We start from the raw sequence: 14,687 nt of genomic DNA, 5'->3' as shown, positions 1-14,687 counted from the left end.
GGGAAGTTCGGACCTAAGTGTTCCAGGACATGTACATGTAGCCAAACACAACATTGTGAACCAGAACGTGGTTGTGTGTGTAATGTCGGATTAACTGGAGAAAATTGTTCTTCAGGTAAGTTTATAATGTTATTACGGCATAAACATATCATGACGACGATCGAATGAACTTTTGTGTGTTATTCCACTAAGGCTTAAAGAACATGTAGTTAAACATGCCATGATAATTATTGAACTACATATACTAACCTTTTTTACTGAATTAAATATTACATAAAGACCGATAAGTCGAAGATATTGTTATTTTGAATTACCAAATAAGCTAATATCTATCATACTTGTACATGCGTACTATACTTTACTTTAATCACTATTGCGGATCTGTCGTAATATATAAATCTTAAACATTCTTTCAGTGTGTCCATTTGGGAAATACGGAGATGAATGTCAGCAAGAGTGCATCTGTGCGAACAACGCAGGCTGTCATCCAATGTCTGGGCAGTGTATCTGTCCTCCTGGATGGACGGGACGCTTTTGCACCGACAGTCAGTTTACATATTATCTACATTTACAATAACAGAACAGTTGCATGAAGTCTACTTATAAAACAAGTTCCAGTACATAGTAAATTCGTTTTCGGTACCATTTCTAGTTGGAATGAGGAAATAATCTTTGTACAAAAAGGGCTAATGTGGTTTTTATTATATTGTTCACTAACATATGTGAATTATATGGATAATCTTATTAATATTATTCTGAATTCGAAATTATTGGTAATCGAATGTTATATTGTGTGCAGCATTGCTCCATTCCCATGGACCTAATATACACAATAAAGGTTGCTAAGGTAATATAATACAAATATTTTGTTTTTTCTATTAAATTTTTCGTTTAGCAGGTGAATAAATATATCTCTAAAAGCTTATCATTTAAATTTAGATTTGAAATACATGAACTTTGTAAGAAAATACAGATATGCATTTCCAGTGTTTTCTTAGTGTCACATTGTCTCCAATACAATGCAGTCACGTTACAACATATTTTTTGCTCGTTATTCTCATATATAATGTTAATTAATATACCAAGATTTCACAGGAATCTGCAGCATACGTTTTTCACTAAATGTTGATATCTATGTGTTATCATATAATACGACTCGGTCTAGACCATAGATTTCAACAAATATCTTCGTATCATACTATTCCTTATGTTTCAGAATGTGTTGAGAGATTTTACCAGATCAAGACTGAAAGTAACTGTTCAGGGGTGTGTCAGTGTTCAAAGAAATGGTTCAGTTGCAACACTACTTCAGGAAAGTGTGAATGTAATTCACCGGCACAATGTAAAGCGTATTCCAATAAGAATATTTTTAGGTAAAACAACCATTCTGATTATGGCATTTACACCAGAGAAAGAATGAGAAAATTGCAGTTTATACGTAATACGTTTCTCGCTTCATATTGTTTTAGTAGGAAATAATCTACTTTTAATCTACTCACTATGTTTTTGTTTTTTGTTTTTTTTTGTTTTTTTTGTTTTGTTTTGTTTTGTTTTGTTTTTTTTTTGTTTTTTTTTTTTGTTTTTTTGTGTTTTTTTTTTTTTTTGTTTTGTTTTTTTTTTTTTTAACTGGCAAGTTTAGCAACATATAATTTGTATATGCATGGATTAAAAAGATTAAAGCTTTTCTTTCAATCAAAAGTGAATAACAAATCGAGCATTAGCAATCGAAAAACCTTGAGCGTCAAATAAAAAGGGGAAACGAAAATGCCGAACCGTACATCAAATGCTTACACCTAAGACCAATGAAAAACTCTTTAAAATGAAGCAATTTAAAATGCTCCAGAATGTTGAGACGTTCCTGCTTCTACAGAAAACATCCGCTCCGCTACTCATTACAGGTTAACTTATAAAAGACATCTACATGCTTGATGGTTGATAGTCATATTGAGACCACACACTCCGTATAACCATGGTATGGTTACAACTGTAGATATTTATAGATTAATATTCTTGTCTGTTGGCAACACATCCCCGTTTCAATTCAAATTCATTAGTTGCGTAATTTTCTTAAACACATGTAAGTATTTGTTGCATTTTTTTCAGAGAATCCAGTTACTTTGTAGCATTATTAACAGTTTCTGGACTATTTGTTATTGCTGCAGCAGGAATGATTTTTCTTTATCTACGGCGGCAATTTTATTTAAGGCAAACTTCCCAACAAACTGAAAATAACAACCATCACACTTACCATGAAGTCAATCTATACGATGAAATACAGGAACAAATACCAGACAGTCATACACTGGATCTAACACAACAAAGAGCACGGTTTCTACCATCTGTTGGTGTAGAGATAACTCAAACTTCTGGTGGTAACATTGCACCATATATAACACTTACTAACAATCGGAATGATTATTTGAGTCCATACTCAGCAATTCATGACCACCGGACCCAGAAGAAACGTTCTAATAGCTGCAATGATATTAATACACGTTGTATCAAAATTAAGCGTACATCTTTTTGAAGAATTCTGAATTACGGTTTTTTTTAATCCTTTTTTTTTTTGTTATTTTTTTTTCGATTTTTGTTTTTGTTTTTGTTTTGTTTTGTTTATTGCACATGGAAGAATCTGTTTGATTCTTTTTCTCACTTCGAGTTGTTTTTTAAAACAATATTGTTTACAAAATTTCAAACACAGATTCGATATCCGTGATGATCGTTGATTCTTTATTCAATGTTTTACGGGAAACCGCGCATGTTCTGTCTCAACACGTCGGTGATATGATTAAATATTACAAAAAACTTGACGATGTGATATAACAAGTGATATAAAAAAAAATTTCCTATATGACTGGCTGTTGTATGATTGTGTATCATTATCTATAAAACCTGATTGGTCATCAGCAATTTTGAGTCGTTTCTAACGTTTTTCTACCGACAACATAGGTGACGTCAGAACAGATTGAGTTTCATGCATGACAGGCGCCGATGTTAAACGGCCAAGGAACGATTGAGAAGATTTTAAAACGTGTGAATGTTAAACTGAGCAAGATGTCAATTTATCGAGGCTCCTTTGTTATGATGCATAAATTAAATACCTTTAGTTGTTTTTTTTATGCAATATTCAACTTTCAGTCATTATTCAACCTAAATAAATATTGCCATTTAAACGTGTGGTCATTTTGATATTTGGTCTTCCTTCTTTTGAGTTTTCATCTTTAAATAAATATTGCCATTTAAACGTGTGGTCATTTTGATATTTGGTCTTCCTTCTTTTGAGTTTTCATCTTTTTTTCTTAATTTTTTTTTCTGTATTCTTTATGTTTATAAGAAATTATCGCCTATTGGAAAATTGATTTAAAGCGGCACGTGCTCGCTGTTTCGTTCAGTTTAAAAAAAGTTTGATTGGAGTTTTTCGGCTGCACTCGCAGAGCTTATTCGACATTTCTCACCTGACGCTACCAGTTTATCACAATATGTCTTGGCAATTGGATTTAGGAATTCATATCAGCAATTATAACATTATAATCACCAGTGTTTACCATTAATTTAAATTTTACTTCGTGTTTGCGAACGAAATGCCTAAAAGTGGGAAATCACCCAAATGACGACAGTCGCAATCCCGGGTAATGTTTTAGGAAAAAGGAACGCCTTGAGGTTGAGGACAAATTAATCGAGTAAGTAATGACGGACAAAACCTGAAAATTCTGCCGTTAGCGAAACGGAAACAGGTGAGTGTGTAATTGATTTCTCTTTGTTAGTCAGGAAACCAGTGATTTGTGTGAAAAAAATCATTTCAAGCATTTAGTCAATGTAGAGGCTCGAAACGGTGCAAGCATCAGTGAGGCCACACAGGATGTTTATTGTGAAATAGAGGAGATCAATGATTGTTAATTTGTATATAATTTGTTCCTTCGTTTCATTTGTTACATGCTTTTTGGTTGGTTGGTTTTTTTTTTCAATGCCATGATATACTGCATGAACATGTAACCAGTATATTCTTAGACATTGGACGATCTTTATCTTTTATAACCCGAATGTACACATAATCCATAGCAGGAAAGATAACGAAAAAAACAGAACATTGAAACCGAAACACGAATGAATCAAATAGAATAGTATAAAAAAAGATTATCCAATAGTTACCTACATTACTCCACGAAAAGGTTCAGCCGCACAATGAAGAATGGCGTCACGTTTATGTCAAAGAATTCTGATCACAACCTAGAAACAGCGTAATATTTAATTATTAAATTCATTATGATATAGTTAACACGTTTAATATATTATGTTAAAAATATGAACGTACTTCATGGTGTGTAAATTGATCTAAATCGCTTTGAAATGAACATGAACTTTTATGCTTGTGACTATTAGGTACAAAAAAGTAGTTGTTCACTGGACAGTGCTACATTGTCACCATCACTGCAGTGTAAAAGGTAAGTATTGAGATTTATGATGATTTGAGCTTTAAGCCAAACTGATGATTTTACTTTCCATAGTGCATACTCTCATTGATTCAATCTAAATAAAAAAACTCAATTAAAAAAAGTCATTCCTGATAGCATTAAAATAAAATCTAATACTATCATGATTAACAGTGACAGGTATAATGTTAATCATTCCGAAACAAACACTTTTCTGAGTATATTTCGTTCAAAAGGACTTTATCACTATTGTTAAAATCTTCCTGGTAGTTATCAATGTGCAAACTTTGTATTTTGCTTCATATTTCAGTTGTACTGTTGGAACCGGGAAATAAGAATCTCGCTAAAAAATCTTTAATAGTATTATAAACCTATTTTGCGTCCTTTTTACGTCATCTTTTAAATAAACATGGTTTCCCTTTTAATTGCCCTGATTACAAGTAAATTTCTATGCGTTTAAGATGTAAACATGTATTCATCATTAAAACAATAACAACAAACATATGTACTATACTCGACGTCACATACAGCACATTTTAAAATTAAAGCTTTACTTTTTAAACCGTCGCGACTTACCGCTAGAGTTGTCTCTCTTTTATTTAATCTGAAGATATTTCGCATATGTGCATGACGTGTTAGTACCAACGAGTCGCTTATTGGCATAAATCGTGCGTAACAAATCCTTACGGGAAATCCCATACTATTTTCCGCCATGTTGGTTTCTACGGGACGATTTGTTTACAAACAAAGTTCGTAAGTTCACGTCGAACTCCGGTGACAATTGTCTGCTTGATCAACTTCTCAGTATTGTACGTTGTTCGCGTAAAATAAATCCGAGATATCCGAACTTACGTCGAAATGCATTCTGGGTTCTTCGATTTTTGGACAAACCAATTAAACGTAAAAAAAATCTCCTAGCAACCCGATCACTGTAAACATAGCCGACTTGTAACAATGTAAATATTGGGACCGAGAATTAAAATCTCACCGGAATTTAACGATTCAATGTTTAGGGAGAAGCCGTTTGGCTAAACGAACGAGCAATTTAAACGACGGTAGGTATCAATAAAGTCGTAGAAAAGATTTTTATTCAAATTTTAACAGTATCTTATTTATGTGACGCCGAGTATAGTAATCCGGCATACAACCTTTGTCATCATCAAATTTCTTGTCTTATAATTATGATTACGATCAAATAATGGACGTTAACGTTCTGATTGACCAAAATGATAATAAAAGGTAAAACAATCATGATAGTCAGGCCACAAATACACCCAAACCCTCAACCAAATTACTTGAAATGTATAAAGTAGCAAGAAAATTTTCACGAAAGAGATCAAATAAACTATATGTTAAATTATCATATTAGAAAGTGCAATTTGTCGTTGTTGACAGGAAATAATTCAGTTTTATACGCGGAAACAATATATAATTTGTCGTGAGAAATAAGGTCAAGTATTCATATCAGCAATGCTAGTTTATCAAAAACAATCTCTCTTGCTGGTGACTCTAATGGAAATAGTATTGATGTTGTATACATTTTCTCATATGTTCATTAAGGAAACAAAAATAAAAATAGTAAAATTTTATGACACTGAAAAAATATGTTGTGTTAACAAGCAACTACAAATGTAGTTCCTCTAAAATGTGTTGAATTGGAACTACTTTTAAATGAACACTTTTCAAATACAAACATAATATTTTAACATATATAACTGACATGTCAACCATTACATGCAAAGCATGTCTACACTGTGTATAATAACTGTATACCACTTACGAAAACAACAGTCAAAGGAAAGACTACATTTAAAGATATGTTACGACTTCTAGTAGAGTTGTACAGTCTAAATTATCGGTATTAAATACAGACAATTATAACTATTCAAGGGTTTGGAATTTTGTGATTTAAATCATGATTTAGGGGAACTAGTATCTGATGAAACGTGGTAGCATTTTGATAAACAAAAATGTACAGGCATGTCATGAAAGCCTGTATAAATGTAGGTTTTCAGATGTACAATTTGAATAGGCTGTGATCATGGACTACAAATATCAAATCTGATGTAATACTGTTATTATTGTCTAAAACATAGTACAATATGTACATGTAAGGAAAATAAATGTTATGTTGCTTAATTTTAATGTAATGACGTCACAATTGTGTTATAAATATACGTCAGTTAACGAAAACTGCAAAAATGTAAATTTTCTTTGCATGTGAATGATTTAAACAATCTATAGTCATTGACAAATAACATTTAAAAAAAAACAGGTGTCAAAGGATAGATCTATTTGAAACACCTACAGTAATACTTCTTACTTCTGATAAACTACCATTCAAACCAACACATTGCTTTCTGTATACCATGAATTAAACCATTTCAAACTATTTTAACTTACACCAAACAGTTCCAGGTTATGCAACAATACAGTGTGGTTAACCGTATCAAAATACAGATGTATAATCCAGAAAATATATATATCTTTTGTATTTTGTCTCCAGCTTACATGTAAAAATGTACTAGGTGGGTTCATTTGACCTTTTTGCACCAAGTTTTATTTGTGGTTAATGAACTTTTAGATTTAGGTTTTCATGGCATGACGGTACATTGTTTTATTAAAATGTTCTTATGTTTCATCAGATGTTAGTTCCCGCAAATCGTTTGATTTAAAACGCATAAAATTAGAAACGCTAGAGTAGTATTTCCCTGAAGTAAATCATATTCAATACAAAAAAAAAGACAGAAGTAACTTTATTCAAATCACATGTTCATTGGAAATAGTATTTCTTTTCAAATACTGTTAAAAAGGTTAATACAATGGTTTTATAAAATGTGTAGTCATTCCAGAGACTGTATAGATTGTAAGTGTGTACATTTATTTAACACAGAGAAGAAATGCTGTGTAGGTTGTCAAATCAGTACTAACATGAATCAGTACAGAAATAGTATGTTTTTGTTTGTAATGTATTAATTTAAATAAAGTTTGGAATCAACACGCTTTTGATGTGACCACATTTTTAGTTGCTCTAAACACAACATATTTTGTCAGTGTCATCAAAGTTAACTTTGTTTTTTCTTTTATGAAGAATAGGATAAAAAGAGTTTGAACGAAAGTATGAAATATTAATAATTTACCCAATAGTTTGGGTCATAATCAAGAGTTTTTTTTCAAAGATATAAATCAACATTTCACAAATGAATACTTGACCTTATTCATCACAACAATGTATTCATGTTTCCTTGTATAAAACCTAATTATTTCCTGTAAACATCCATTAATAACGCAAATTAATTTGATTTTTAATTGTGGCAATGTCCTGTTTATTTTATACATTTAAAGTAATCTGATTGAATACTTGGTTCTATTTGTGGCCCGACTATCAATCAAAGTTCATTTTTATTCTTTATCAACATTTTGGTAAATCAGTACATATATATTGAAAAAAAAACATGTTTTGTATCAACACAGCAAACTGTTATGCCCATATTTAAAATACAAGTTTTTTGGTGATAACAAAAGGAGTATGCAGGATTTATAGTACATATGTCTGTTACGTGTCTTTGAGTTTGACTTTTTTATGAATACATGCTTACAAAATTAATTGCAATCAAGGCAATTAAAAGGGACACCAAGTTGGTATCAAAGATAACGTAAAAAGGATAAAAAACAAAACAAAACAAACCAAAAAACAAACCTTTGTAGAACTTTTTTTTAACATGAAGTTTCCGGTTCCAAGTGCACAAGTGAAATATGGAGCAAAATACGAAGTATATAGTAGATAGTAATTCTATTTCACCTTTCGTCACGAAATATACCAAGAAAAGTGTTTGTTTTGGAATGAAAAATTATACCTGTCACTGTTATACACATATGTGCCAAGGAGACCCGCTTTGTCACATGCGAGTATAGAGGTTAACAGTTTTAAATGGGGTTTGGTGGTACATTTTGCTATGTAGTGTTGTTTGTATGGACTCCTGTGGAGTCTAGGAATCCAGTACATAGACGGTAAATCAAAATCATCGTCTTTGGTAGAGAGACCAAGAGTGAATAGAACTAATCTCCTCTTTGGAGAGTGTAGTGGTAGTATAGGTCAGATCACTGCTTTATTTTCTACGTCTATCTCTGAAGTTTTCAAATAAAAGGAATACTGTTCCGTTGACAAATATATATACATGATAGAGTGATCAAGGAAACCAAGGTAATAGGGTAATCAAAAGAATGTAATCCAGGGACAAAGACCAGACATGGAAAACAGACATACACAACAAAGAACATAAAGTAACTAAAATTATAATACAAAGTAACAAAAGTAAATGAGCAACTCGGACTCCACTAAAAACTGGGAGCAAGGACCAGGTGCACCAGTAGGGTAAGCGTCCTCTGCTTTTCTAGAAGTGAAGTGATAAAAAGTATATTAAAAAGATATGTGACAAAAAAAGTATTATCAAATATAGTAAAATATTAATTAAAAACATAAATGCACATTATCGATTTACAATAATAATGATCATACTTTGACAGTTTCCATATCAGTCTAAGTGGTTTGCAGATTCTTAATCATTCTCTCTCTATGTAATCCCAATCGCACTGCTTAATACCGCAAACACCAATTTGAGTAGACAGAACAAACCCATACTAAGAATGAAATACATGGACACTCGCAAACCTTATATTACTAGAGCTTAAACAGGTTAGGTCTTTACAATCTATGTATCTACGATAACAAACAGAAATTACTTGTTCCTTATCATCTACATAACTTACGTACGCAGTTTGTAAATGACCACCTAAAAACCTAAATGATAACAAACGATGATTATGTCAAATAAAATTTATGTACTAAGTGTTGCTTACGCAACAAATAAAAATAAAAACATGATTTGCATCAGAATTATTTTAAAAATATAGTCCTACTGATTTATACTCGAAGATATTTCTAGTCTACTGCATTAGGTGCCGTAGTTTAGAGATACAGATCATATAGTACGCACCATTGATTCAAAATGGGTTAAAACAGGAATTGAAAATATAAATATATACAGGTTAGAGCAGTAAGTCTCTTATACAGACGAGCTATAGTTCGTCTTATGATATATTTCAATATAATTAATGCCAGTTTGGATGACATGTAATGGTTTACAAATCAAATTTCTTGGTGAATAATATTTTTTATGATCGTGCTGGTTGTTATGGTAATGAACTTTTTGTGTCACATCTACATAAACATTGTGTACGCACAAAACATGTATCGTTTCCGATACAACAAAATATTGGAATAATAGATCGTTCTGGCAGCCCTTGTTGTGGATTGTAAACCTGTGAAAAAGGAAATATTAATCGATGTACAAATGATTTTATTTAATACTATAGCTATGTATATTTAAATCATCTAGAAACTAATCTACCTCAATAGACCTTCAGCCTTGTGTAGATCTCAATAATGCAAACGATTCTTGGAATATATTTGACAAAACTTCAATTAAAAGAGAAAACTTTATTCAATTTTACGGCAATATTGAAGAAATAAGGAAACATTTAGTATATTCAAATAAATGTTTCTTATCCTGTCATTTATCGATATTACCAAGCCTTACCATTTTAAACATACGTTGTAAATCAGAGGAAGTTTTTTTTTATGCACTTTATGACTTCAGATGAATTGCCTTTGGAATCTATTGGAATTTAACTATGAGGTACCTGTTATTCCATGTGTATCTAATGGCTCGGAGTGGCTTCTTTTTAAATTCGAACGATCCAAATGTATGCACGAAGAGGGCAGAGTAAGTTATACTTTTATCTTTTATACATTAGTTCAATTAATGACTTAAATTGTAAAGTGTAAAGTTTAAATTATCATAAGTAAAAACCCTTGCACAAAATGTGTTCCCGCTAAGTAACCATAAATATTGTAAAAAATACGTTATGGAAAATTGCAGTTTGAAAGAGTAACGTAAAGAGAAAAAAGACACGGCCGCTCACATACTATGAGAGAAATTAAATTTGTTTCTCCTTATTAGGAGGATAGAAGTGTGTATTTATTAAACTATATAGCAAAAAGGAAATGAATAAAATGAACAAACTGGACCTTACCATTACATAGAGCTACATGTAATGACATTATCGTAATTTGTGTCAGGTCAAATAGAGGTTCCCTTCAGTGGATTCTGGAATGTTGTCCTGACTACTTTGAACAGAATGACATTTGTATAGGTAATAAGATAAAGTATGAATATCATAAGTTATATGCTTACAAGAAATGGGTATAATAAGTGTAATTTTAATAATAAGATGAACTAGAAATAAAAAGACAAGTCTTTGAACTTTCTTTTATCCGGCCATTTTTTATGACACGGAATAATTCAAAAGTTGAATTGGAAATACTTCGACGAATGAAAACAAACAATGAAATCAGTGGTAATGACAATTGTTTATTTTTTCATTGGTTTAATATTCATATATAAGCTATGATATACATAACGATATGAATATTACCTTTAAATCTTAATTATCATTAATAGATTGTTTGCCAGGGACGTTCGGTAAAAATTGTAAGGAAAAATGTTTACCTGGTTGGTACGGTGTAAAATGTACTATGAAGTGTACTTGTAATTCACATCAGAATTGTGATCCAGCCAGAGGCTGTGTCTGTCTCCCTGGTTACAATGGAGTCAATTGTTCTAGGTGTACATGTACTTTTAAGATAGAACATATAAGATTATATGGACTTTATATCATATCAATAAATGTTATATCAACTTTTTGCTTTGACCTTGAATTAGTGACCATATTGGGTATTTTTTTTCTTTTTTTACGAGAGTATTTCTTACAAATTTCCTAGCTAAAACTACGTTCGAGCCATTTTAAATACTAAACATTTGCCATTGTAATTTGTTGAACGCAAGAAAAAACATGTGTGTTAAAAATCCCTTTTCAAAGATATTAATACTAAATGGAGTTTTTATCCACAGTTTGTCATGCAGGATCTTACGGATACAACTGTCAAGAACGGTGTATGTGTGCAAACAATGCTGGCTGTAATCCAATATCCGGACACTGTACCTGTCTTGCAGGGTGGATAGGTCGCGTTTGTACGGAAAGTAGGTTTCATTTATTTTTTACTTTACTTTTTGAATACTTTAATATTCCAACGTGTAAACAATATTAGTTTATACAAAGCTAAAAACTTTGTTTCTATGTGTGGTGAATAACGGGCACACATTTTTTTTAACCATATGGATGTTTATATACATGTATGTTTGTTATATGTCTATTATAACAGTTTAATTAAACTTCTATGCAATGTTATAATTATATCAAGAATTAAGGGAAACTAAACGTTTTCTTTTTGTCGAAGAATGTGATGATGGAATGTACGGAGTCAACTGTTCTAAAACTTGCGAGTGTCAAGATAGTGTAGTATGTGACCATGTAAATGGGAAATGTCACGTCAGTGATCAGACGGTAAAAGCGGATGTAAAAGAATATCCAGGTGATTGTATTACCATGAAAACCAATGTGCTCGTTGGGTGTCCTTCTTTTTACCATATCGGCAGTCAATCTTCTTTTGTGTATTTCCTATTCGCGATCATTCTCTACAGAGACAATATTAACGACTGTTAACTGTATACGCGTTACATGTCTTACTGCGAATATAGCGAAAACCTTAACAAATAATTCATGATTTGCAGTATTGAAACTAAATTAATCAATTTTATTAACGAATGTCAATGTTCCGCACATGTAAACGAACAAAATTAATATTTTATTACTTCATCAGACTGTCCTGATACGTATTATAATGAAAAAGCTGTTCTGGAGTATGTCTGTGTGGAAAGGGATATAACTGCAATTTGAAATCGGGAAAGTGTTTCTGTGACAGTAATGCACAACTTTGTCATAGTTCCAGTGGGTATAAAAATGTAACTTTATCCAAGTAAATTAATTATTTGATCGGTTATTGTTTTCTTTATTGTGTAATGTCTAATAAAGTTGATGCATTCTTTTCAAATTAAAAAAAATTAATATAATTCACCAAATTTAGGAAAACATTAAGGTTAGATTTGAATGCATACAATTGCATCAACATTTCCCCTTGTATAACTTGCATACAATTTGTTGCTCGTTTGAAATGTTACATATTCAGATAAAACATTTGCGCGTAACTTTACATATATTTACCTGAATTGTTGGTGCTTTTATCTGCCTCTTTTGAAAGATTTAATTTTATAAATCAGTTTAATATTGATAGTGTTACAAGGCATTGAAATATATTTTTTAAAGTATATTCTTGATTTTAAGGAAAACAGTATTAACCATATCAGTATCATCAGCTGTAGGATTTCTCATCATTATTGCACTTATTGTATTTACACTCATGCGTCTTTACCGAAATCAAACCACTCATCTAACAGATGGCAATAGTGAAGATGGTTACGACGAAATTACCCCATGTGATGAAATTCCAGCTGAGCAAGTAGATATCCATGTACCAATTACAACAGAACAACCTACATTAGTTCTACGTCCTGTTCAAATACAGAGGGGGAGATAGCTGTCTTTACCAATAATTAATATACCGTACACCGTTGATGAATATCTCAAGCCTTATATGACTCTTACACCTGATCGGAGTGATTATTTGAGTCCTTACTCTGCTACTCACCATGGAAACAGACCAAGAATGAAACGCTACAAAAGTTGTGAAGATTCCTTTCCGCATTATCAGCTCAACTATAGAAAGTCGTTCTAATGTTCTGCCAATAACTGTTCAAAACAATATTCATTATTTTGACATGACATTGTGCTTTAAGACTTTTGAAAAAATTACATTCAATTTTGTGAAGATCGTACAGTTCATATAGATTGAGACATGTATTTCTATTTTTTAATTATTTTAATGCGTTACGATTAATAAATATTTAACCTTTTTCTTTAAATGATAATCGTTAAATACGGAATCGGATCTTCGTATTATGGCGACAGTCAGAATAGTTAGACGGTATCATTCAGAAATTGATTATATACTGTGGTAACCATCAAAACATCATTCATTAGTTACGGAATTGGATCTTCATATTATGGCGAGAGTCAGAAATTGATTGCATACTGTGGTAACCATTATTCACTAATTATCAGTTCTACCAGAATGACAGACAGAAGCTAGTTTGTGAATCAATCATAATGAATGGAACCCCTCATTGTGTCAAAACTAGTATCTTATATTTAAAAAAAACAACAAAAACATATTTTATATTAATATTATTAATTTAACCCTTAGCTATACATGAACCCCTTGCTACAGCGGAAAGTACATAATTAATAAGGAAATGAAACCATGTTTTTTTTCCATGAGAATGTTAAGAAATTTTTATTACTAAATTTTGTACCAGGAAACCGAGTGCCAGCGAAAACATAAACCCAGGAAATATATCTAGGTTTGTTACATAATGCTTAAAGTGTAAATCAATGATCCAAGGGGTCACGAAAAGTACGTGGTTACAGCTTTTGGATGATACAAACTTCCCACTTACACTATATACCATCCCACCATCCCCATTGTCCCCATCTCCATCCACCATTGAGTATACCTCATTCTCAATAGAAAAATCTCCACCCCATCATTGAATCCCAATTGCATATTTCTTATCAAATATTTACACTATCAATTCAACATAAAGTTTATATTTATAAATTCTTCAACATTCAAACTTTAATTTTAAGTTTAAATTAACATATTTCCACTTCCAAAAATACTTTTTAAAACAAAGTCCCCCTTTCTCCACTTTTGAAATCCAAACCCCATATTAAATCCCGATTTCCCACCCCCATTCCCTTTCCCCCATTCCCCCATACACCATAAAATGGGAAGTTTTCCCCACACAAGTACTGTATATAGCAAACAATGGAAAGGCATCCTCTTTGACCAGCACCGCCCCCACCCCCCAGTTGGGGATTTTTCTGTCCGACACTATAGGGTGCTTTTTATCTTATGCACAGCAATTTGCGATTTATGTCGTTGCTACAGATAACCAATGGGTATAAGCCTTTTGACTCCAATCTGACATTGTCTTTTTTGCGTTTTGTTATTAGTTGAAACAAAATTTTTCAGCTTGCTTCCTTTTATCCACAAATGTATTTTACCTTATTCAAGTTGATTGCCTCTACGAACCGCCCTCAATGTTACTAGTAATATATCGATATAAATTTCTAAATCCAATTACCAAGAAAAAAGTGTTATAAACTGTGGCATAT

At 31.8% G+C, this 14,687-nt stretch overlaps 2 protein-coding genes and 1 long non-coding RNA gene across 12 annotated transcripts; 2 read left to right on the top strand and 1 right to left on the bottom strand.

The window, feature by feature from the left end:
• Nucleotides 1-423: 423 nt before the first annotated feature.
• Nucleotides 424-9,105, bottom strand: LOC148608481 (uncharacterized). Of its 2 annotated transcripts, none has more exons than XR_015915159.1 (4): nt 8,950-9,105; nt 4,150-4,227; nt 2,249-2,475; nt 424-562 (listed from the first exon to the last, which is right to left on the bottom strand). It is a non-coding gene; the product is annotated as an uncharacterized LOC148608481 (long non-coding RNA). The 2 variants fall into 2 exon arrangements; XR_015915158.1 differs by having other exon boundaries at nt 4,154-4,227; nt 8,950-9,101.
• Nucleotides 426-3,173, top strand: LOC148608482 (uncharacterized). The gene is made up of 3 exons (XM_088545173.1): nt 426-545; nt 1,217-1,373; nt 2,104-3,173. The coding sequence occupies exons 1-3, from the start codon at nt 491-493 to the stop codon at nt 2,525-2,527; spliced, it is 636 nt and encodes a 211-aa protein (XP_088401299.1). The 5' UTR covers nt 426-490; the 3' UTR covers nt 2,528-3,173.
• On the top strand, nt 5,110-13,372 carry LOC148608480 (uncharacterized). 9 transcript variants are annotated; one of them, XM_088545174.1, is made up of 6 exons: nt 5,110-5,485; nt 10,091-10,216; nt 10,573-10,646; nt 11,405-11,533; nt 11,791-11,925; nt 12,848-13,372. In XM_088545174.1, the coding sequence occupies exons 2-6, from the start codon at nt 10,125-10,127 to the stop codon at nt 12,985-12,987; spliced, it is 570 nt and encodes a 189-aa protein (XP_088401300.1). In that variant the 5' UTR covers nt 5,110-5,485; nt 10,091-10,124; the 3' UTR covers nt 12,988-13,372. The 9 variants fall into 9 exon arrangements, 5 of the variants coding, with proteins under 5 accessions (XP_088401300.1, XP_088401302.1, XP_088401301.1 ...); XM_088545175.1 differs by lacking the exon at nt 5,110-5,485 and adding an exon at nt 9,419-9,778; XR_015915154.1 differs by lacking the exon at nt 5,110-5,485 and adding an exon at nt 12,214-12,341 and having other exon boundaries at nt 9,420-10,216; nt 12,735-12,990.
• Nucleotides 13,373-14,687: the final 1,315 nt, after the last annotated feature.

Source organism: Perna viridis, chromosome 9, assembly GCF_037379345.1.
Source record: "Perna viridis isolate PV_CMFRI_1.1 ecotype Kerala chromosome 9, ASM3737934v1, whole genome shotgun sequence".
Classification (NCBI taxonomy): Eukaryota; Metazoa; Mollusca; class Bivalvia; order Mytilida; family Mytilidae; genus Perna; species Perna viridis.
Note: the sequence above shows the minus strand (reverse complement) of the source record. Positions and strands in the feature narration are given on the sequence as shown.

Coding starts and splice junctions, on each gene's coding strand:
- LOC148608480 (XM_088545174.1), top strand. CDS start 10,125: ATGAGGTACCTGTTATTCCATGTGTATCTAATGGCTCGGAGTGGCTTC. Junction 10,647..11,404: donor ACAGAATGACATTTGTATAG/GTAATAAGATAA, acceptor TTTTATCCACAG/TTTGTCATGCAGGATCTTAC. Junction 11,534..11,790: donor AGGTCGCGTTTGTACGGAAA/GTAGGTTTCATT, acceptor TTTTTGTCGAAG/AATGTGATGATGGAATGTAC.
- LOC148608482 (XM_088545173.1), top strand. CDS start 491: ATGTCTGGGCAGTGTATCTGTCCTCCTGGATGGACGGGACGCTTTTGC. Junction 546..1,216: donor GGGACGCTTTTGCACCGACA/GTCAGTTTACAT, acceptor CTTATGTTTCAG/AATGTGTTGAGAGATTTTAC. Junction 1,374..2,103: donor TCCAATAAGAATATTTTTAG/GTAAAACAACCA, acceptor CATTTTTTTCAG/AGAATCCAGTTACTTTGTAG.